General features: G+C 41.4%; 1 protein-coding gene across 13 annotated transcripts in view; it reads left to right on the top strand.

Annotated features, from left to right (window-relative positions):
* The window catches only part of casz1 (castor zinc finger 1), a 243,477-nt gene that overhangs the window by 155,158 nt on the left and 65,789 nt on the right, over window positions 1-22,530 (top strand). For 2 of the 13 annotated variants that reach the window (XM_088617345.1, XM_088617337.1), the window contains exon 1: window positions 20,201-20,600. The exons of 5 other annotated variants lie outside the window; for them this stretch is intronic. In XM_088617345.1, the coding sequence (XP_088473471.1) occupies window positions 20,447-20,600 (154 nt within the window). In that variant the 5' untranslated portion in view covers window positions 20,201-20,446. Of the gene's footprint in view, window positions 1-20,199; window positions 20,601-22,530 lie in introns of those variants that run through there. 6 more of the 13 variants (XM_088617338.1, XM_088617335.1, XM_088617336.1 and 3 more) reach the window with 5 other exon arrangements.

Raw genomic sequence — 22,530 nt, 5'->3', positions numbered from 1 at the left:
TTAATTAAAAGGGACAGCGAAAACAAACCTGTTAGAAAAATTAACTAGTCGCAGGTGTTCAGTAAGTGGAAAAATATAGGCTAAGGCATTTCAGAACAGCAGTACTTGCTCTCCAAGCTGTGGCAATTAGAGAAAGACCTGGGTCTCACTCACTTGTTATTTCCATTAGTTTCTTACTAGTTCAAAGGTGGCTTCAAACACTGGGTCGGTCTCTGTGCGGAGCTGGGCTGAGCTGTGTCAGGAGTGGGTACTTCTCAGTGCTTTACAGAAGTCATCAGCATTTACTCTGCCACTTGTGCCTTCCACCTGTGTGCTTTACACACATTTTCAGTTTCAAAAGCATACAGTATGTATATACAAATGGACAGTGTAACTTTCCTTTGCATCTCATGCATTTCAAAGTAGTATATCAGGGTCACATACAGTATTTAGGGTATCAACAAAGGAAATGACTGTTCTTTTTTAGACATCTTTGATTCAGGTGGAGAAGAAGTTCTTTTTTAGGTGCTGCTGTGTTTTGTTTTCCAGTGCTTTGGTTCATGCTGCAGCAATTAATGCTAAAGCTTAAAGTTGAATCTGACAGGACCCCAATTCACAGTTCCAGTTCCCACCCGGTTGTTCAACGTGTGTCCTGGAAGGTGGGACGTGAACACACACTAAAATAATTTCACATTCTTTATTAATATTGTGTTAACTTAGACTGTATTTTTTATAACTGTATGATTAAAGTGCATATCCCTTGAGAACCTTTTATTTCGTTGTTTGAGGGAACACGCCCAAGGATCAGAGATAATAGTTGTATACATATATTTTAATTAGATGGGGCGATCAGAGTATTGCAACACATCCACCTTCTGGAGTTTTGAAACTCACCTTTTATCCATACATGGCAAACAAAAGCCAGGTTCAGTCCTATGGCTTTGATGGATTACTCGTCTGGAATATTCGAATGCATTCACCACAGCGCAGGCGTGTACGCCATTCCTGTTTTGTACTTTGTATAACTGGAGCCTCGATAAAAGTTGTAATCAGCTGCCCCTTACATTCTGAGAAAAGGGCTGGTTTATCTTGCGTTCTTATCTGTAGTACTGAAATGTTATACCCAGTCATTTTTTTTACAGCACCTCGGTTATGAAGGAATGAGAGCTGGGGAGAGGAAGAATGGCATAAGATAGATATGGATTCAGTGGAGAATAAAAGGCAACAGCTTGAAGATGTTCTGCTTAAAGCACAGAACAGCTTCATCCCAAGAGTAAGCAAATCAAAGGCCAGAAAGCAGGGGCCCATCTGGTTTAACAAATCAATTAAGAAAATTATACAAAGAAAGCGCTTTATAACATGATTGAAAAAGAACAGGAGCCATTTAAAAAAAATACATTAAAGAAATAATGAATTGCAAGCATGGGTTAAAAGGAAGTTGTACAGGCCGAGGGTGAGATGGAAAGCAATATTACAACAGAGGCACCTCAAAAATAATGTTTTTAAGAAAATCTTTTTTTCAGCGTTGTAACAGCAATGTAAAGAATAAGCAGATGATGAGGGGATATCTGGACAATGAAAGGGAAATAACTGATGTATTAAATTAATATTTCACTCAGGTGCTCATCAAGGAAGAAACTGACAAGTCTCACACTGAGGAAAGACAAAGGTCTTTATTAAATAATATTCACAAAGAAGAGGCAGAAGTGTTACAAGTACTTAACAAATCTCCAGACCATGATGGTATTCTTCCAGTTGTACTTAAGGGCACAAGAAACTGTATTCATAGGCTGCTAACAAAACCCTTCCAGCGTTCACTCCAGACAGAGGTAATACCCACTGACTGGAAAATTCCTAATTTAGCGCTTAGCCATAAAAAGGGTGACAAATCCGAACCATGTAATTATAGACCTACAAGTCTTACTTCTATTACTTAAGGTTATGGAAACAATGTATAGAAACAAACTAGGATCTTCTGTATGGTAATAGCAGTCTAGTGGAGAGTGAGCATGGATTTGGAAAAGGTAGGTCTTGCTTATCTAACAGGTTTGAGTTATTTGAACAAACAATAGAAGTAATAGATAGGGAGTATGTGGTATATTATCTTTAGATTTTAAGAAGGTTATAGAGAAGGTTCTTCATAAAAGAGTAGTTCTCAGTTTTTGAATTAGGAATTCAGTGTGAATGCTCAAACTGTGGTGGTGTAATTAGTGGAGTACCACAAGGATCTGTAGTAAGACCACTGGTCTTCCTCATTGATATTAATAGCCTAGACTGTATTATAGTTAGCAAATGACTCGAGTTCAGAGGAGGATTAGGAAACACAACAGAAGTGGCAAAGGAAACTCAAAATTATTCAGACAAAATTCAAGACTCATCTGGACAAGTGCAGAGTTATTGTAATTTGTTTTCTGTAAAGCACTATGGGTAACTCAGACATGAAAAGATCTGCAACAACTACACCACCAATAATAATAATAATAATAATAATAAAATGAAATTGATAGTCCTCTTACTTCTGATGGGCCTTCCTCTCACCTCTCTTATACTATTAAAATAATTTAGTGAAAATTTAACTGCTTAAGATTCACAGTTTTGGATCAGTACAAATAGATAATTGTAGTTCTAACTAAAAGAGAAAGGACCAGTTTTTACTTGAATTCTGACTCATAAATTGGTCATATAAAAGAGGAATTATTGTGATACTGTGAAATTTCATTTTTTCTTCCTGCATTTCCATGAGAGGTTGTATGTTTTTCTAGATAAAAATCAAATATTTCAAAATTTCATGCTGGAAAAAATAGCCCTTGCGTGTCATCAAGTTCACCACTGTCATTCCAAACTTTAAGCTCAGCCTGTTTTGAAACACGGCCTTACAATTCTTTGTTTTTCTTTACAAAACTGCTCCCTCTCCTTTTTGTGTTTCTAAACCAAAGAGCTGCAGTGATAACAATGCCACGCTGTCCTTTTAAAGAGAAGACAGTTTTCACTAAAAAGTTCAGATAATTTTTTTCCCAGAGAAAAATAGGGAATAACACTGATTAGTTTTAGCAGCTTCAGCCAGGCGATGGGCGAATATAATAAGTGTTTTCGCAGACGTCACCAGTGATTATCTCCTCCCCGTATTTTGGGTGAATGTAGTGGATTTAGAGCCTCGTTCTCTATTGTGCTGACATCACTCTTTAACAAGCAGAATTAAATCACGGCTAAAATCATTTGAAACTCTCCCAGAGTCTGCCCGAAACAGCTAAACAATGAGCGTCTGGGAAATTTAAAGAGAACGCTAGAATGTTTGGGGAGAGGGCGATGAGGATCGACAGAGGGGGGCTCTGTGTTTGAGTTAGTAATTATTAGAGTGTGAGACTTTATTTGGCAATTTCTAGCAAGGTCATGAAAACATCAGAGGATTATTTGCAAGCTGGCCAGCGTAGAATGGGAATGCAGTTGAATGAAGTAGTCTAATATTATTTTCTTTCTTTAGGACGTCTTGCAGTGTACAGTTTAGTGACACCAGCTGATAAACTTTTCAAAGGTCTGCACAAATAAATGAGTACGTACTGTACTATGTGGTGAAGCTCCATGGTGGCCTATTACCTGCAGTCTGAAGTGTCTGTCATTGCATTAAGCACCAGAGATTTTCACACTGTGGGTCTTATGCAGCTGTGTTTTCCAAGATTTTTGCATTGCATTTGGTAGCACATGCAGCACAGCATTCCTGGTTGCAGCAGAATAGCAGCATTTGTTTAACATTTTTTCTATGTTAAACAAAACTATACTTTCTTGCCTATGGTTGCCTTTGGGTGGTAAATTAATAGTTTCCAGCATTTCTGAGGAGATTTGTATGCACAGAATATGTAAAATTATATTCTCTTAATGAAGAGAATATAATAATTTCCTTAATAAAGGAAATCTAACATGGACATTTTGTTTTATAATTACAGCTCTGTGCCACCATGCTATAAGAAAGAAGCAATCTGTTCTTAGTTATTGAAAATGGAATGAAGTTTTAAGAACATCCATCTGACTTTAACTCTGCTTGACAAGCGAACTCTTGTTAGCACTAAAACTACACTTGTGGAACTCGGTCAGCCAGCAGCTCTTGCGACTGAAAAACCTTTATACACAGTAAAAGAATCAAAAAAGATGCCTCTCCCCTCCCAGATAACTCCAAGCCAGGAGTGCTTTAAAAATCCGCTTTGTTACCCATGACAGGAATATTGAAAGCCAGTCAGCGAGCACAGCCAGTGTCGTGCTAACCAGGGCTCACTGACAGCTGTAAGAGTTGGGCTGCTGAGCTACTTTTCAAAAGCAGAGAGATGCTGTTGAGCTGGAGCAGAGACTAGGCATAACCACGGTGTCTGCACTGTTACTGCAGCCCTGACAGGCTGCCTAGCATGAAAGTGAGGAGAGTGGTTGGTTGGTGGGTGGGGGTGGGGGTTAGGGTAAGGAGAGGGGAGGGGGTTACTCGTGGATGTGAGATGGAAATTATCCTATTAAATTGAATTAAAGAGGCAGTCTTAATTTACCCCAAGAATGATGGATTTGGATAATTAAGAGTGTTAATGGGGAACGGTTAAAAAGGGCAAGTCACTGCCAATGGAGACATAAAGGGGAGACACGCCACCCCTAATAGTACCAAATTGAAGCCATCAGGACAGGCTTTTATGTTGAAATACTTGGTGGTCACTTAGGGGATTGCTTTACAACTTGTGACAATTAGCTTAAAGTACTGCAAGTTCCATCAGTAAATCAATCTTTCTGAGCCTGTTCTGTGTGCCCCTGTGCACCACCTGTGCGAGGGGCTGTACTGTAAGTGTTCAGAGGTCCCGGGGTGCAAGTTAAGACGTCCGCTATGAGGATGCCGTTTCGGTGGGCAGAGGGTGAGTCGGACCCGGAGGGAGGCCTGATCGCATAAATGGGTCGGTGCTTTCGTGGCTGTGATCAGAATTCGGCCCGGGCTGGCCCCCTGGGTGACACCCTCGGTGATTTTCAGTGATTGAAAGGGGCGAGACAGCGGACAGGGCCTGCGGACTGCATCGGGATGCGCTAGATTGGTGATGATGCCCAGGCCTTGGGCCCTACCTGTGATGGAGGGGAAATCTGGACGCTTGAAGCAATTGCGTGGCCTTGAATTCTGACCAGAAGAATTTCAAATCATGAGACACGGTTTTCAGAGACACCAAGGGCGACTGACGCTCAGCCACAGAAGCTTCATTTTATTTGTCGGAGGCACAGTGTAATCTGTAATCTGCAACTTGTCTGTGAAGAAAAAAACATACCCAAAGTAAAAGACTAGCAACCATCATCTTAGACAGACCATTGAATCTTCCAATAAATAATCCAAGTGTTTTTTTTTTGGCCTGCTTTTTTAAATAGAGGGCTATGGTTTTGTTTATTGGTGTACCAAAACCGAGATAAACGCATCCCAAAATAACAGCATATAAACCACATTTTGTCTGTCCATTAAAAAAGTAAATGTGATACATGCATAAAAGGAAATAAATGCATTTGCTGTGTGCTGCCCCAGTGCTTGCAGTCTTTGAAGGACCACATCTTTTTTTTTTGCCATGATACTTTTCTCCTTTAAAAAATTAACACCAGTGAAGGGAGAAAAAAAAGAAGAAAAAACAAGCAATCTCATCAAGCGAGAGCCGTTTGCTTAGCAAGAGCTGACAGTCTTTGTGTATGTAAATGAAGAATTTAGACTAATGGAGTTGAACCATTTCTAATTTTGTGATGGCAAGAGGATTTTGATTGAAAGTAATTAAGCAAGCTAGCTGTAAAATTAATTAAAGCAAAAGGAGGGGGGGGATTTTTATTGGATTGGATAGCGATATAGTGGCTGTCAGACAGGGGGACGAATGGGGGTGACCTGGATTCTCTGCCCTCCCTCCTCTCGCCCGAGACTTTTATGTCACTTTAATCTCCTTAGAGCGGCTGGTGTGCATTTGTTCGAAATAATCAAGGAAATATGGTCAGAAATTGTCAGCTTTCAGATCTAATTTACCTGACAGCCTCGTGTGTGTGTGCGCGTGTGTGTGCGTGTGTGTGCGTGGCAGATTTTATTCCCCCTCTCTTCGGCTTTCTGGAAAATGCTTTTGACAGTGTTGAGACGGCTTGGCTCCTTGCAGGAAAAAAAAAATGAGTGGGGTTAAGATGCGCCCCTCATACGCGGACGTACATGCACACACATCTTCTGTCTCCCACACCTCTTCAGCCAGTGCGGTTCTGTCGTCATCACTGGTGTCCGGGTTCTTGAACGGCACTGTTGCGGTGAACCTGATGCAGTGGTCTGCGATAAAGCCCTCTTAGGTGCGGCTAACAAAGAAACTTTGAGAAGTATGACATTGCAGTGTGGTATTTTTTTTTTTGTCCCATTGCGTCGGACAAAAAACTAACAAACTCTGAAACAAAAATGTCCCAGGGATGAAGCAGGGGAAAACAACATTAGATTTTTCCGAACTGGAGGCCCAGGATCCATGATGGAGACTCAGATGAGAGACGTCTCAGGAGAACGTAGTGGATGCTCACCCATCTGGACCCGACTTTCCAAGCCTGTACCCAGTGTGGTGACTATGGACATTGAGTTCTAGGAGGTGTCTGGGATGAGATATGAGGTAATAACTGAGGTCTTGAGTATTTGGTCACTAAAGATCCCAGGACAATGTAAGAGAAGGGTTGTTAATCTCCACTCTTGGCTTGTACAGTCTGGCCTCCCTAAAGTTTTCCTTAGTTCATCTTTTGAAGCGATTTCTCATTTCTCCTCCTGATCCACTCTCTGTGTAGCGAGGCTGCTGGTGTAGAATGGCTGATGGGTGTTACCCGGGTTGGTGCTGACCTTCGGTGGCAAAAGATGATGTTCCTTTCCTATCTGCAAAGCGCTTTGGAATCCTTCAGGATAAAAAAACTCCAGACGAATGCAAACAATTAATTATTACTCCTTGCCTAGTGCTTGATGAATCAGATTAATTTGGTGAACCATACTGCACCTCCTGTGTTTTCCTTATACCTGGGGGATCGTAACTAATGTAAGACGTTTGTTCACCATTACAGCCAGATGTCAACTAGCAAACTATTATATATGCAAGGCTCAAAAATGCATTTGATCACTGTAAATCGATTTGGCATTATGTTGCATGTGTGTTGCTGCAGGATGTGTGTATTTTTTATTTATTTCAACGTGCAAATCGTATTAAATTACTAAGTGTCCTGTTTAAATGTCTAACCGTGTGACTGAAGACGCGTCTTGGCCCTGCATTAGCTGTTAAAAGGGGCTCCTCTTTGTAAGTTTAGCCCCCCTAATAGAATTGAGAAGACAGTTCTGAAAGAACCGAGGAAGTGCCAACCATTTTTTAATCCGTGAAAGATCTGTCAGTAGCCGTCTGCTTTGAGGCTCTCAGGAATAAATCTCCATTTCCCTCATTGGAAAATGGAATCAACAGCAATACATATTTGTTCAGACCTCACAACTGTGACAGCCACCGAGAAGCAGGACAGGCAAGGGCTATTAGCTTAACGGCATGTATCCTTTTCAAGCTAGAAGATAGGAAATTGAATTAAAATTAAAGCGAAAAGCGTCCGTTGGAAAGTAATAAAATACATAAGTATTATGTCAAATCCTCATCCTCCGGGTGTAGGCTGAATTTCTAAAGTCTGTCGGCCTTTGGCACTGCGCTGATTTTATAGCCATGGGCTCCCTGGGTTTCAGTCCGGCGCTTTCAGCAAGATTTCTGGAATTCCTCTCCTTCTGCACACGCTGGCCCAAGCTCTTCCAGGACCCCCGAGGAGACATTTAATTAAAGCTGATCCCAGCCGGTCCTGTGGCGACCCAGGAACGCCTTGCTGTGGAGGTGCAACGTTGTGTAGGGGGGCGTCCGGTCAGCTATAGGTGCGGGGATGCAGGAGGCCAGACCCCCTAACGGGATTAGGAGCTCAGGAAAGTCAGGAATAGCGCTGTCTGCGACTGTCTCCTACTGGAGTCCCGTAGACTCCTGTCCCGTTCATTAACGATTGTTGCAAAAGGTGGAGCAAAGTATCTCCCCTCCCTCCTTTAATTAAAGCAAAGGAGCCCCAGGGACCAGCCTTCACTGGGCTGCTGGAAAGAAGACATGTCTCATTTTTTGGGGGCTAAAGATTGTTTATATCCCTGCTTGTCACCCATGTGACATCAAAAAGCCATAATAGTCAGCTGCAGTGGTACAGATTGAAAATGCTGTATGGTTATTCTGCAGTATTTTATACTGTTATTTAGGATAAATAAGTGTTTTTTTTTTGTTTTAATAATATGACAATATCCTGCCCAGGGAATAGCTCTGGTTGCTTGTACTGCCAGTGATGCATGGACGGTCATGGTGATAAATCATATTGTAATGTAATATGAAAGGACAAAGAAAAGCAAAGAAGTCCTTAAAATGCTATTGTACAATTTTTATAATCAGTCTGTATTTGAATTGGCACGGTAGGGGTGATGTGACAGTTTTAAACAGGTTTTTTAAAGTTGCCTTTATTTTACCCCCCAGTAGTTTCCCTCCTTGGCCCCCACCTCCTCCTCGTCCCATTTTCCTGTCTCCAACCCCCTCACTCTCACCCCTAGCTTCGAAATGCCCCGTCTTCCCTCCCTAGGTAGACAACCCCCTGCAAAGTGCTACACTGTCAACAAAGCTTGTGCCAGAGTAGTTAATGTGAAAATCAAGCACCTCATGCACGTTCATGTGAGAGAGAGAGAGAAAGACACCTTTCACAGCCAGCAGAGCTTTCGATAGAAATTAGTTTCATGCGATATGTAAATTTACGCAATTGAAAAAAGGGGTCTTTAAGTGACAGGTTGATATGTGATTAAGCAACAATTAGAGAGCTGGAAGTAAGAGATGGCAGTGGGTCACGAGCAGCGTGGCAGAGCTAAAGGTAGAGCCTGTTGAGGAAATATCGACGCTGGAGGCCAGGAACAGGACCCTAAACAAATTAGCGCGTGCCAGCCGTGGCGCAGACCGTCAATAAAGCCTGCGAATTAGCGGAGATTGAGGTGGGGCGCAGGGACTCAGAATTCCAAGGGAGGATCAGTTCTGAAGTTGCTGGGATCATCGTGGTCCAGATTCCACGGAACGGAGGTGTCTCGGGAGTGGGGGCGTCTCCAGAGGAGCAGGCCCCCCGATGGCGGGAACTCATCGGGGTTCAAGAGGTTTAGCAGCAGCCTGGAGACAGAGGCGTTTTCAGCGCGGTACAAGAGCAGTGGCACTCTGGCAGCAAAAACACTGTTTACATCTCGTCCTCCTCCAAGCTGAGACTCAGTGTGATAAGCATGATCATTAGATACGTCTGCAGCACTAAGACTATTGTGTGAAATTTCTCTAGCTCCAGAGCCTTGAATGGTTATCTGGTGGTTTGTCTGTCTTTTTGAGCGAGGGTAGGTAGAACCGTCTTTTAAGGACAACATCATTCACATTATGAAATGATTACATGCCTTAAGTTAACAATACCCCTCTTCTCCCTGAAATTAATGATTGGATTGCTGCACCTTACTCCTCAGTAGTTTCGAGTTTATTGAAGGGGCTGAAATACACTGTTTGAATTAAATGGCAGAAAAGGACACACAAGACTATTGTGTAAAATATGGATGAAATGTACCACCTGTTGCAATGCAATGCGTTTGCTTCTCTATGAACAGCCACCTACCCACATTTTATATATTTTTTATATATATAAATGCTTGGGGTGACTCCTTACCATTATAATAATCTATAAACCTCTTCTTTACTCAGTTTTTAACTGCAAGTAAACTTTTTCTTCTTCTCTTTCATCTGAAGCCAGTGCAGTTGAGACTTGACCTCCTTGTGGCCCACCAGGGGTCACGGCAGAGCCTATAAAATCTTAGGTCTCAGGAAGTGGAGGGGTGCAGGACACTATTTCGCATAATGAGACAAAAAGGGCAGGAGATGACTTTGAAAACAGATGGCCCAAGCTCTAATCCCCATTGATGCTGCGCTGGTCAGTTGTGAGCGATCAAGATTTCCTAGGAAGCCCTGAAAACCTGAGCTCCTTTCCCCTGGATGACCTGTTTTTTCCCAGGCCTGGCAGCTGTCCATCCTTCTTCACTGCAGAGATGTTCCTCTCCCCTTTTCTTCTCATTTACACCGTCTTGCCTCGTTTTAAAACCTCACTTTAAAAAGCAGTGCAAGTGACCCCAGTTTCCACAGTAACTCTGACTCAGTAGCTTCACCATAACTCTCTCTTCCTGATCCAGATAATTCAATAGTTGCTGCTACGTTTTTTTTCCTGGCCTTTTGTTAATTTGGTGACTACTTCTTTGCATTAAGGGATCTTAATTTTACAGAACTGTACATTCTGTCCCACTCTGTAACTACTATGCCTTTACAGTTGATGTGGACATGAGGCCAGGGTTCAGCCTAGAAGTTTCGATTTTGAGAAGAGCTGTTGAAGTTATAACCAATTCCAATTCATGGCAGTGCACCGTTTTATTCTGGGTTTTTTTTAGCCGAGGTTCGTTAATGCAGAAAGACCTTAGTTCCTGCACAAGTTCTTGTGCTGGCGATCAGGGTTATTTCATTGAAGCAGTGGTTTCAGATCTGTGATGTGAGACATAGGGATATTCCAAATCAGGAGTTTAATAAAAACTGAAAAAGTACGATTTGCAATATCATACAGCTAGCCTTGGAAATAACCTCAGACCGCACGCCCAGACAGGCCTTTTAATTTCTATAATTCAATGCCGTGGAAGGAACAAAACAGTAATTTTGACCTCTGTACAGCTTGAATCATATACTCAAAACCTAGCTTCATGAAATTAGCAATCCTCCCGTGTTAAATAAACATCACAAATGACATTAGTATGGAGTCCAGACAACTATAGACCTAACAGAAACCATCTCTGTACTCTACTAACTAAAATTGTAAAAACTAAAGCAGAATAAGGACAACTTACAGTAACTGAAGTGTGGTAGAAAAACATTTCTTCTTTATTCTCTCTTTTTGTGTTCCTCATTTATAAGTTATTCATTCTGGAACATTTCACATAAAGTATGTGAGATATTTATAAAATTGGAATGCAAGCGTGCTGTAGTTCCTATCCCCTGTCCATTTGTAGCAAATGCTAATTAAATGTTAATAACATAGAAGTAGTCACATAAAAATGACTTAAATCCTGTTGTTGTAGTGACTCAGCTGCAGTTCTTGCTGTTAAAACTCCATAATTGCAGTGAGCTTTCTAATGGAGCCTTCAGCCTCTTAAAGACTTTTTTCTCCTTAAAATGCTCCAGAATACTTCCTAAAACATATTTGCACCAAGACAGTCCCAAAAAGAATTTCAAGGTTTGTTATAGTCTTACACAAAGTGTTAATTTTCATATTCCTTTTGTTTAATTTTATAATACTTGTAATCTTTTATGCACAGTGTTTTTCATGAGACATCAATCTGAATCCATTTAGCGATAAACATAATATCTGCATAAACAGATATTGGTGATTGGTGTCTTTTTTTAATTAATTAAAGTCTGAAACTATCACCCAAGATTCTCAAGATCAACCCCCAATACTCCCAATGATTTTCCACCATGACAAAGCAGAAGCAGAAGCCAGCACCTCATGACCAGAGAATCGCACAGAATCGCTTTCTAGAGCACCTGTTTGTGTCGGTGAAAGCCAACGCCATAGCCTTGGCCTCAAACAGAGGCCAAAAAACTACATGGAGAGTTCTGACTTCTTTATTGCTCTCTGATAGTTGCAAACCATATTCTTTTACTTATGTTCTCATGCTTGTTAACTGAAAATGGTCGCTAGTGAAGATTTAGACACCCCTATCAAAAGCCTTCCTACACTAACAGGTGTAGTGATTTTGTGGAAGAGGATGGATTAATACTGCCTTCCCATCTGCTCTGAGTGTGAGGGGCTCATTGTACCACTATCCTGGGGGCACTTGGAAACTGTGTGTAAATGGAGTGTAAAGCACCAGAACCCCCCCCCCCTAGTTGTTGTCAATTCGAAACCTAAGTAGAAGTTCACAAATATTTCCTTTATCTGTTAGTTATCGTCAGGGGCACTGAAATATCAAGATACAGTAACAGCCCATCAGACTTATTTGGATATATAACTGCTACAATGAGTTTCAAGTGGGAACTCATCTTGGAATAGATCTGAATCAGATCGGTTCATAGTAACAGCCATCAATGGTGTGAATTATCAGCGATTGATTAAAAAAATCTTAATTTTGATTTACTGGATCTTTAAAGTAGTCTCACTTGATAGACCATAGTAAAACATCAGATTGTGTTACTGTGTAGGTAGGGTTTTGTGCATTTTTTTTCTAAACTTGCTGCAAAATCTTTTCGATGACACAGACACATGAATCTGTAGTGTGCAAGTTCAGTGATTTTTGCTAAATGCCAAAATAGTCCCGTGCAGATTCTTAGAAGAACAATCTTACAAGAAAAATACTCTCCCCAGCCTGGAGGTGTAAGTTTGTGGGAGTTTGCTGGAGATGAAAGATGTTTTGCACTGAAAAATGATCGTACTGGGAAAAATACGTTAAACTAGAAGGAAATTTCTCAAAAAATAATTTTTAAGCAAGGTCTTGTGAATTATGAACTGTACTCGGTACTTCTTGTTCAATTAAAACCACTTTCCTAAATATTTTCATGAGTCCACACTTACAATCACCCTTAGTTCTTATTAATTTTCATCTGTATATCACTACTGAACTTCATTATAGCTTATGCCTGTCTTCACCGTTTCCCCCTGAACCAGCAGTTAAAACCTCACATCTTTAATTAGATGAAAGCTCTTTAAAAGACATTCGGGTGTAGCACCGACTTAGGTTGCTAAATCATTCTCTGGACTTAAAGCACAAGATTTTATACTGCTACACTTGCACCTTCTCGTTTTTTTTAACACGATGATGTCAGTTTCTCTGATCCTGTATACTCTATGCTTTCAAGACTTGAAAAGATGTTTTTTCTGAAGCAGCAGAGAAATATTTGTTATAGACACAGTATGAACTTGCTGTCCACACTGTTGCCCTGAGCTCTTACTTGGGTGGCATGTGTGCTCCAGGTTTATTTCAAGACTGAAATGCGATTGTTTTAATACCTTAATCCAGTTGTCCTTGGCATTCAGCATCTTGAGGAACCAGTCCAGTAAATTCACTGCCATGTCATTAAACTACCTAACTTGTCCTTTTCCAGCACATTATCTCTGTGTTGTTATGTAAGTACCTTTGAGAGAAAAAGGTATTTATCTTTCCTGGACGTTTGCTACCAGCTTATGATGAGCTTTTACTTAATTAAGTCTCTAAGTCTATTAAGTGCTTTTTATGCACACATCACAAATGTCAAGTAAATATAATAATATTTTAAAAATTAAAAAAATTGGTTTAAAGTCAGCATAACAACTATGCTATAGTACAGCTTCACCTTTCAAAATAAGCAAATATGCTTATTTATGCTTAAATAAACTCTACAGTGGTGTTTTCACGGGGGTTTTAATATAGGATTCCCTCTGAATAATATTCAGACTTGTTGTAAATGTGTGATACAGGAAATTAGCAACCCCCCATGCAGTGAAAGACTACACCAATAGTCCCAGCGTTGTTTCTCATGAGAGGAGGAGTAAACCCTAAAAGTAAAAAAGGAAGAAAAACATTGAAAAACAAATGTAGATAACATTGAAATCGTTACTCATGTATTAGATTTCACGTATTCTGAGTGTGGGTGTGTATATCTGCAGTAAAAGTTCACACACTCATTGGAAATAGCAGGGAAGTGGCGGTACCCATTATTTTGTAAAGGGCAAAATATTTAGCCCGTGACAGTGTACATGGCACATACATACAAAATTTATTCCTTTAATTTAAATGGAAGCTCTCCCCCTTCTTCAAAACACCCATTGAGTTTTAATTATAGTCACTGAACTGTATTCGTTTAGACTGGATTCTAATCTGTTAGGGCCTAGCTGTCAGATTCTAGCCTGGGACACCAGCAGAGTGATGGCTGCCCAGTTTGGAGATAGGCCCCTGGGGATAGTTAACCCTCACATTTCCCCTGCTTGTCCCAGATGCCACATCCCATTGTTTCATAGAAAGGTGGTGGGGAGGGGCTTGATATTAATCCTTGCTGATAGATTCTGAGATATTTCATTTCAGAACGAGCTTCTCATTAAGTGCTTGCCTTCGTCAGTGGGCTTCCACATTAGGTTCAAGTAGAGGAAGTTATACAAGTGCATTAGGGAGCTGGCGAGAGACTATTTTCCTCAGTCTTCAGAGTTTTATATATCTAATGTACTTTCTAGGGAATTGAAAACAGGGGTCAGTGATTATACGTTTTAATAATTAACTCGTGTCCGGCCTAATTGTGCTTCTTAAGGCCTTTGACAAGGGCTTGATGGTTTATAGCTGGCCTGGGCTGGCGTAGGTATGCTGGAGGGGTGTACAAGAATTAGTTTCTAGCCTCGTGTTTGTGTGTGGAGCTCCAGCTGGGTGTGTTGTTATTCTATATTCTCTTTTTTTTAAAAAAAAAAAGAGAGTAAAAAACGTGCTTAGTGTAAGTCAGAAAGTGCTATGAATGCGTGACCTTTTCTCTTGTGTTGCCTGCTTGGTGTGAATTTTACCTTTTTTTGTCCTCCGCCCCCTCCACATAAGCCCCCTCGCTCTTTCTGGGCCACATTCACAGAAAGCTGGGTGGGTGAGAGAGAAGTAAAATGCTTAAAAACCTTTCTAAACTGTTCTAAGAAACGACCTACAACTGCTCCCAACATCTCAATTTTGGAAAATCTGACCTTTTTCATCACTGACCAATTTGCACAACTACTTAACACGACACCTTTAAAAATGAACAGCTCGTGCTGGTGCTTAACGTCGTGTGAAAGCAGGAGTCCCGTGCAGTAATCTCATTTGAGAAATCACACGAGGTGCTCTTGTCGTCAATGTTTTCTTGAACAATCATTGTGTGATTTCCTGATTTCACATGTCACGCTCTGCCTTGAGTACAGTAACACTTCGCTGAGGTGTAGTAGCTGGAGCAGCCTTTTCCTCGCCGCGCGGCTCATCTTGAGGTTGAAAGCTGCCAGCCTCTTCTCCTCTGTGCATCACAACAGTAAACAGCCGGCAGCTCAGAGGCTTGTGTGAACAACGAGATGGAAGGGATTGCACCCTGTTGCTTCTCATATGTGTGGGGATCCCCACTTCGTCACCTTCACCCCTGAGCCCAGGAACAGAGTAGCCCCCACAGTGCAGCTCGCTGAACTTGAATTACTGTTTAAACGAATCGACAGCCACTTGAGCAGGAAGCTCTCTTTTACAGCCATTTCTGTGTAAACTCATCTCAGAGGGAGGGGAACTAGTGTAATGGAACCTGGTGTTCTGTGTGGGGATGGTTAGTATGGGACACCGACTTGTCCTTTTTTAATAGGGGTTGGCGATGAACATGCTGATGAGAAAAAAAGGGAAAAAACTCAACTTGCCATGTTGCACGTGAGGGTGAAAGACGGAGAATATTACAACTTCATATTCCCCTTTTAGTAACTAGTCAGTGATTCCGGCACTTACAGTACAGTACAAAAACTTTCCGTTTTAGTCTGTAATGGAAGGTAATTTAATAACTGACAAATCAGAACTCGCATTACATTTTTTGAAAGTTTTGTTGTTATTTGGTGTTTCACTCATCTGGTGCATTAAATGGTGACAGATTAGTTGTTTTGTTGCTGTGGAAGGAACAAATTCATTCTTTTACAACACCTGTATTCTGAGAATTGACAACAGATTATGCTGCCAGTTAGGTTCAGTGTAGGGTTACGAAAGAGTATCACAATTACTGTCATTGAACTGATGGATAAAATGGTCCCGTATTGTTAAAAAAAACAACTTTGCCTCAACAGGGCTGAGCTGTTTTCATGCAGTTGGTTGCTTGGTTCTCCTAGTAGCCTGGAAACGAGCTTTCCTGACAGACACACCCACGCACAAATAAACATAAAAACCTCATTTGTTAGCCTCTCGTTTCAGCAAAGTCGAAGCGCTGAAAATTGCTAAAGAAAAGTTATGCTTTGTCAAACGATGACATGTGTAGCAAAGATGGAGCTCTCATAGAGCATTTATTAAACCATTCAGCACATTGTCACAGTAAGAAACAGGAGGCGCTCAGAAATCAGATTACCCTTCATTGCGCTTCCCCATGTTTTGCAGTAAATAATTAGACTTACAGAGAAACAGAAATTAAGCCCCTGCAAATTAATTTTGATCTTCTCAAGCTAATTAGTTGTAGCTTTTAAGAAAGTATTGTGCAACCTTCAGTTGGTTGTGCAACTGTTGTTCATCAGAGGGACTGAAGGCCCTTTAAAAAGGTGATCGAAGACATGAAGCTCAGTTCCTGTAGGAAAGCTGTTGCTGTTCGTGATCTCCTAAGATCACAAAAGGAGCATTTGTTTCCAGCGCTTCTCTCTAGATTAGCCCAAAAGTCTGCCGGCCGGTGGTCAGTATTCCTGGGACTGTTCTGCATCGAGTGGGCACTCAGGTCCAGGCTGTGAGGTGCCAGATCAAATAGCTTCTAAACGGGCGCCACCCCTGGTCAGTGTCGCCTGCCCCTCTCCCCCCCTGCGTCCGGTAGGGAGCCGTGCTCGTGTGGACTCCAGCTGCAGGAGCAGAGACGGGGTCACCCGTGGCCCCGGCAGCCCCGCCAGCTGACCACAGCCATCAGGCTGGCCTCCCTGGGTCCCTCCTGGTTTCCCGCTTTCCTTCACCTTGAAATGGGGAACCTTGAAAGGGACTCTCATGAAGGGATGCAAAGTTTTTTTTTCGTGAGAAAAAAAAAGAAAATGCCAGTGCCTGTTAATACATGAACAGTTTCAATATGCTGATGTTTTCTTTTGCACACTGTTTCCTAAATTGCCTTTGACTGTGTGCATTGGTAATGAAACTTTATGTCCTTGCAGGAAGGACAGCTAGTCCATTCCAGTTAAGTCCGGTACCATCTCCTCTTTCTGGCTTTTGCAAGACTTTTTTTATGCCCTGCCTTATGAATAAATGAAGCCTGTAAAGCAATTTTTTTTCCATATTTGTGTAAATTGCTTTAAAAGCATTTTATCATGTCATAAAAAAGCACAATTGATCTGCAGAGCCTAACCCATTGGACAGCTGTGTGTTTTGTTAATGGCCACTTTGCTCCGGGCGGCTTATTAAAAAATTTATACATAAATGCTAAAATTGCATAAATTATTTAAATCCAAAGTAAGCATTTTCTTTTTTTTTTGAGGTGGGGGTGTGTGTGTGTGTGTGTTTGGGTGCATTTACTATAGTACTTGGAAGACTTACACTGCGTCGCACAGGAGCCCAGATGCACGAACACAGAGGCGCAAAAAAAAGTATATATTTTTTGATGACTTCGTCTCAGCAACCACGGAATGTCACCCGTATCCCGGCTGATTGTACTTTCGAGTTTTATGATGTTTTTTCATTGATTTGTTTCCTCGCTGCAGCTGCCGACCTCTATTGAGGGACGAACGTAATCAGCGCTGACGCAAATTAGATGGTTATTCGTTTCGAAAATTGACAGAAAAACAATAAAAAAGATGAAATGCTCCCAAATCAATAGATATAATGAAATTCAAATAATCCGAGAGATGAGGTCTCCATGGCAACTGATAATGTGGAAAAGAAAACAATTTAATAAAGGACAGACACGCTTTGAAAACAGATTGGGGGGGGCGTTGAGGGGGGTGAGTAAAGGAGAGAGAGGGGAGAGCAGGCAGGTTGGAGGGCCAGGGATGGGAGAGTGTGTGTGTGTGTGTGTGTGTGTGGTGGGGGGGCGGTGTCAGTGGTGTTGTAGTGGTTGGTTGGTTGGTTGGATGTTTCTCCTGTGAAGGATCTGTGTCTGTCCCAAGGACGCTGGAATAATTAGAAAAGCTTTCAGGCCAGAAAGTGCAGATTCAGGTTTTAATACACAAAATTATTTCAGGGGCAGTGAATCGGAAAACCATTTGTTGGTGACCTTCCTGACGGCCCCCCTGCCAGTGCAGGGCAAGATGGAGGTGGATGGGATGGCTCAGCAGCCTGAGTTATGGCGTATTTGTGTTTTTATAGTGGCGAAGGGAATGGAGTTGGACTGGAGAGGTGTGTGTGGCGGTGGGAGGGGGGGGGGGAGTCAGGGAGAGATGGGGGGTGGAGAAGAGGAGTCTGTGTGGCTAAAGGCTTGACTGCCAGCAGCTGGAACAGGAAGGAACTAGGGAACAGAAAGGAGAGAGAAGACGAGGGAGGGGTGTGTAGTTTGGGGGGGGGGAAGCCCGGCTGTATTTACAGATCAGCAGCTTGAAATCCGTTCGGACAGGCGCTGTGAGTTCTAGCGCACTGACAGGGGAGGACGGGGGCAAGGCAGGCTTGTTGTACTCTAAAAAGAATTGACCGAAATCAAAACAGGAAATCCTCTTTATTTTATTATTTTGAAAGCTGAAACAAGAGGCGCTTGCTGCAGTAAAAAGGAAGAATTTGGGGGCTCTGCTCTGTGCTGTATCCCGGTTCACAGTCATGCCTTCAGATGGGCAGGTGTCAGGTGGAGGAGAAAGACTGCATGGTTAAATGTGCATGCCACAAGCACATTTTTAGTTATTTTTATTGTTATTCAGGCATATAGCTCTTTTATCCAGTTTGGTTTATGTTGCACTAAAAAAAATCCAGAAATCCGATACAGATGCTTCTGGGTTTTATGACAGGAACTGGACACTTGGAGTATTTTACTGCCATTGATTTTGAAGGGTCTAGTAACAGCAAATACCTCCCAGAAATAGCACATTTCTCTCAAATTGTTCACAGAAATTGACTCTGTGTATTTATTCAGTTTTACAGACTTCTGCTTCATAATTGCTCTCACATTTCGCCTGCATTTGGTTGGGGTTAAAAAAAAACCTTTCACCATTTGAGTGGATATCAGTGCTACTCAGCTTAAGTTTGCTTCATCTTTTTGAATTATGATGACAGTGAGGGTGACAATTAATCGGTTGGTCGTGCTTCTTCGCTTTTATAGGAATATCTTGTTCTTGTGAATCAGAAAGCATATTGCAGACAAGTGCTCCTTATCATTCTACAAGGAATCAGTTAATTAAGCCTATACGGAAGATTTTGGTCCTAGGTAAATATTGATAGCTGTAGGAGTTTGATATTCGGATGACAGATGTCATTCCTTAAATTTAATACTTTAACAGCTTGATTACGGGCTATAAAAACTTCCCTAATAGGATGTGTTGTTCAGTTTCATAAGAGTTTGGCTTTGTCTCTTTGGCTCGGTGAGCCGGTGCTGCACGTACTGTAACACTAACCAGAAGAACAAACACACTGCCTAGGAGTTTATTGTACAAGCTAGCAACCCAATTGTAAAAAGTCTTCATTTCAGTTCCGGTTGCTGATGAATGCAGTAAAGCCTAATAAATGAGGGATTTAAATCCTTGAATCTTTGTGTCTCCTCCTTTTCCATATTCCAGGAATTGCAGCCAGCTGGAATTTCCTTATTTAGTTATCATGCAGCAGTGCAGAGTTTTAACACTTGACAGGCACCAAGTGACCTGGCAGCTGTCCTGTGGTCTTACAGACCTCAAAGAGTTAAATGGCTCTGTTCTGTCTTGCTTCAGCGTTTCTGATATCACCTTTAGTATCAGCTACTTAAATACCGAAATGTTCTTCTGAATTCCCTGTGAATATCTTAATATTTACACACCACAAAGCGTGTAATAGAGACACCTTTTCTCTGAATTTATCCTGTTTTTTCCATTTAAGGTTCTGTGTATAAAAATATTTCTGTATTTTTCTGCAGTAGGGGATTTTTGAAAAAGTATTTTTTAAGTTCTTAAGCATTGTCCCAAGTTCTAATCTGTGCTACGGTACAGCACTCTGCATGCAAATAGACTTCACACAGTTCCTAACCAGAGCCCTGCCATTTGAAAGCTGCAGCTGAACCTGAAATTCAAGCATCCTTAAGCCACCTGAAGTTCTAGTGAGATTCAAACAGTGAAGACCTTAGAAAAGTTCCTCTTTTGTTTAGAACTGTTTTGTTGTGTTTAACATTTTGCACCCAAAAAAAATCACTGAATAAGGTCAATGAGGGAAAAAAAAAACGAATTTCATCCGGTTTCTTACAGTCTGCACATGTCAGAAGTGTCAGCAGCGCAATTAGTGTGGCGGGGTGTCTCCTTTCCGAGCTCACGCAGTCTGCTTTCCAGCAGGCAGCGGCGGTGCTACAAACCTAGCGAGGTTTAGGCTGTGACACTCCGTAACACAATCCTTTTCCACTGCCGCAATAACGCCTTCACGCACTCTCTGGCAGGCAGGCGTGCGGAGGTATTGTGACACTCTGGCAGGCTCAAGTTTGGTGTGACAACTTAAAGTGTGGGGTAAGTGGCCCCCTTCCTTGGGCTGTTTTTCCACACTAGCTATTGAGAGCAGAGGGTGGTGAAGGACCCCTACTGGTAAAGTAGGTAAACATGTATGGCTCTGACATCTGTGCTGAGAAAAAGAGTTAGCGGAGCACAGACAAGGGAGCCACACAGAGAGAGGGGGAAAATGCCTTGTTTCGTGGAGAGAATTGCACCACAATTGCAGGGAGAAGTGAGACAAAGCAATCTGGACTGTCTCGTTCAAGGTAAGACAGCTCTGAACGCCAGGCACAGTGGGGAATTGAGTTCATTACGTAATTAACACATTATGTAGCTGTGAGAGTTTCTTCTCTGTGCAAAGTGGAGGTGGTTCTGTGTGTGTGTGTGTCTGTGTTGGGGGGGTTGATTGGGGGTGTTAGGGTGTGATGTCATGAAGTTTTTTTCTTTCTTGGTGGGGGATTAATTTAATAACTGTACTTTACTGAAATGCCAATACCATATAATAATACCACAACCAGTAATAATAATAATCATTTTCTGCAGTTCAATTAACTTTTACTGGAGAAGCAATTAAAGAAACAATGCAATCAAAATGATTTATAGTATTATTATTATATTTTTCTTGTTTATCACCGAAAAACTAGGGGGAGGGGGGAAGGAGCCAAGTTAAACATCCTGTCATTGAATTTCATTGTTACTTTTTCTGTCTTATTAACAATGAACCAATTCAATAGGCATTCACAAGGCTGTTAGCATGAAAAGCAGATCTAAGTCATTGTTGTGCAATTCCAAAAGATAGAAATTGTACTAGCTACTTTAAATGGTATTTAAACAGTTATAGAAATAATTACAATGGTTTTAAAGGCATTGCTGAATCAGAAGTACAGTGTATCAGTCATGTGTTGACATTTTTATACTGATTCATTTCATATTCCAGGAATTCAGGTGATACTAAGTGTGGTTCGTGTCCTGAAATTAGCATATTATTCAACAGTCTTAGAGACTGTTAAACTGGGATGATTTTATCCATAGGCTTCAAAGTGGACTGAAGTCGGTTTTGGGAAGGATAATACACTTTGTGGTTCTCAAGTTTTCCCCTTTTTTAAAGTAGAAATTTGCAACTAACCCCTTATCCCCTCACACACAAACACACACTCCAAGTCTAGCTTCTCGATTTCTCCCGATTGCCACAGTCTGGGCTGTGATATCAGAAGCGCTTTTAGGAGCCTCCAGTAATCTAGTTAGAAAGTTTTCTGCTGTCGGTCTATGTTGTTTGTTTTATGACAGTTTAGGCCCTGTGCATGAAAGGTAAAGTCAGAATTGAGTTTAGCTTCTGTTTCCTTGGTGACCTGACATTGTTTCTTGAAGGGACTTCTTGGCTTGCTTGTAATGTATTAGTGTGTGTGTGGTGTGTATGTGTGTGTTTTTTGCTAACCAGATAGTTTTTTTCTGTTTTCACTCTGACCCAGTGCGAGATTGATGACTGAATTGTAGAGTTACATGTTAACAGTAACGGCTGATTTATAGAGATACTTAGGGTGAGTGAGGCCGCTCAGACATTGTGAGTATAGAAAGATACAGGCCTTTTAAGTTGATGCAGAAAACAGCTTTTTTCTAAAGTAATAATTCTGATTGCAGAGGCAGAAAGGGGGCTGAACTTGTAATCTAAACCAGAGGTGTGTCTGACCCTGGTGTTATATACAGCGAGTGTACATTGTGTTGGCTTTGTCTGAAGTATTGTTTATTTGCTTCAGTACGATTTCCTTTGAAGAATGAGCTTAATGGAAAATGGGACACATTGCAGTTCCTCATTGGAATCCAGTGACTTTATTTTTAAATTCTTGTTAATACTGGATGCGCAGCTCTTTAGTGCTCTTCACTGGCTGAACACTAAGGCTCACACAGTATTACAGAAAAATGCAACAAGTGTGTTTTTTGGCAGACGCTGTTTGTGCATTCTGTACAGAAACGACATATGCCGTTGTGATGACTGCTTTCTCGATCTGGCTTGTTTCTCCTACAAACAAATGTAAAAAGAATACTCAGCCACATTCAGATACAGTTTTAAAGATTCATGTGTTCTGAATGCGATCCACTTTGTTTTTTTTCCCTTTGAGCTTTAGAATAAAGAATAGTGCCTCCCTAAGAGACAGAATTGCTTTCATTTTTCCTAACCACCTTTTAGACTGAGTGAAA

The sequence above is a fragment of the Lepisosteus platostomus genome, chromosome 23 (genome assembly GCF_059453375.1).
Source record: "Lepisosteus platostomus isolate fLepPlt1 chromosome 23, fLepPlt1.hap1, whole genome shotgun sequence".
NCBI lineage: Eukaryota > Metazoa > Chordata > Actinopteri > Semionotiformes > Lepisosteidae > Lepisosteus > Lepisosteus platostomus.
The sequence above is the reverse complement of the archived record's forward strand: the minus strand, read 5'-3'. Positions and strand labels throughout refer to the sequence as shown.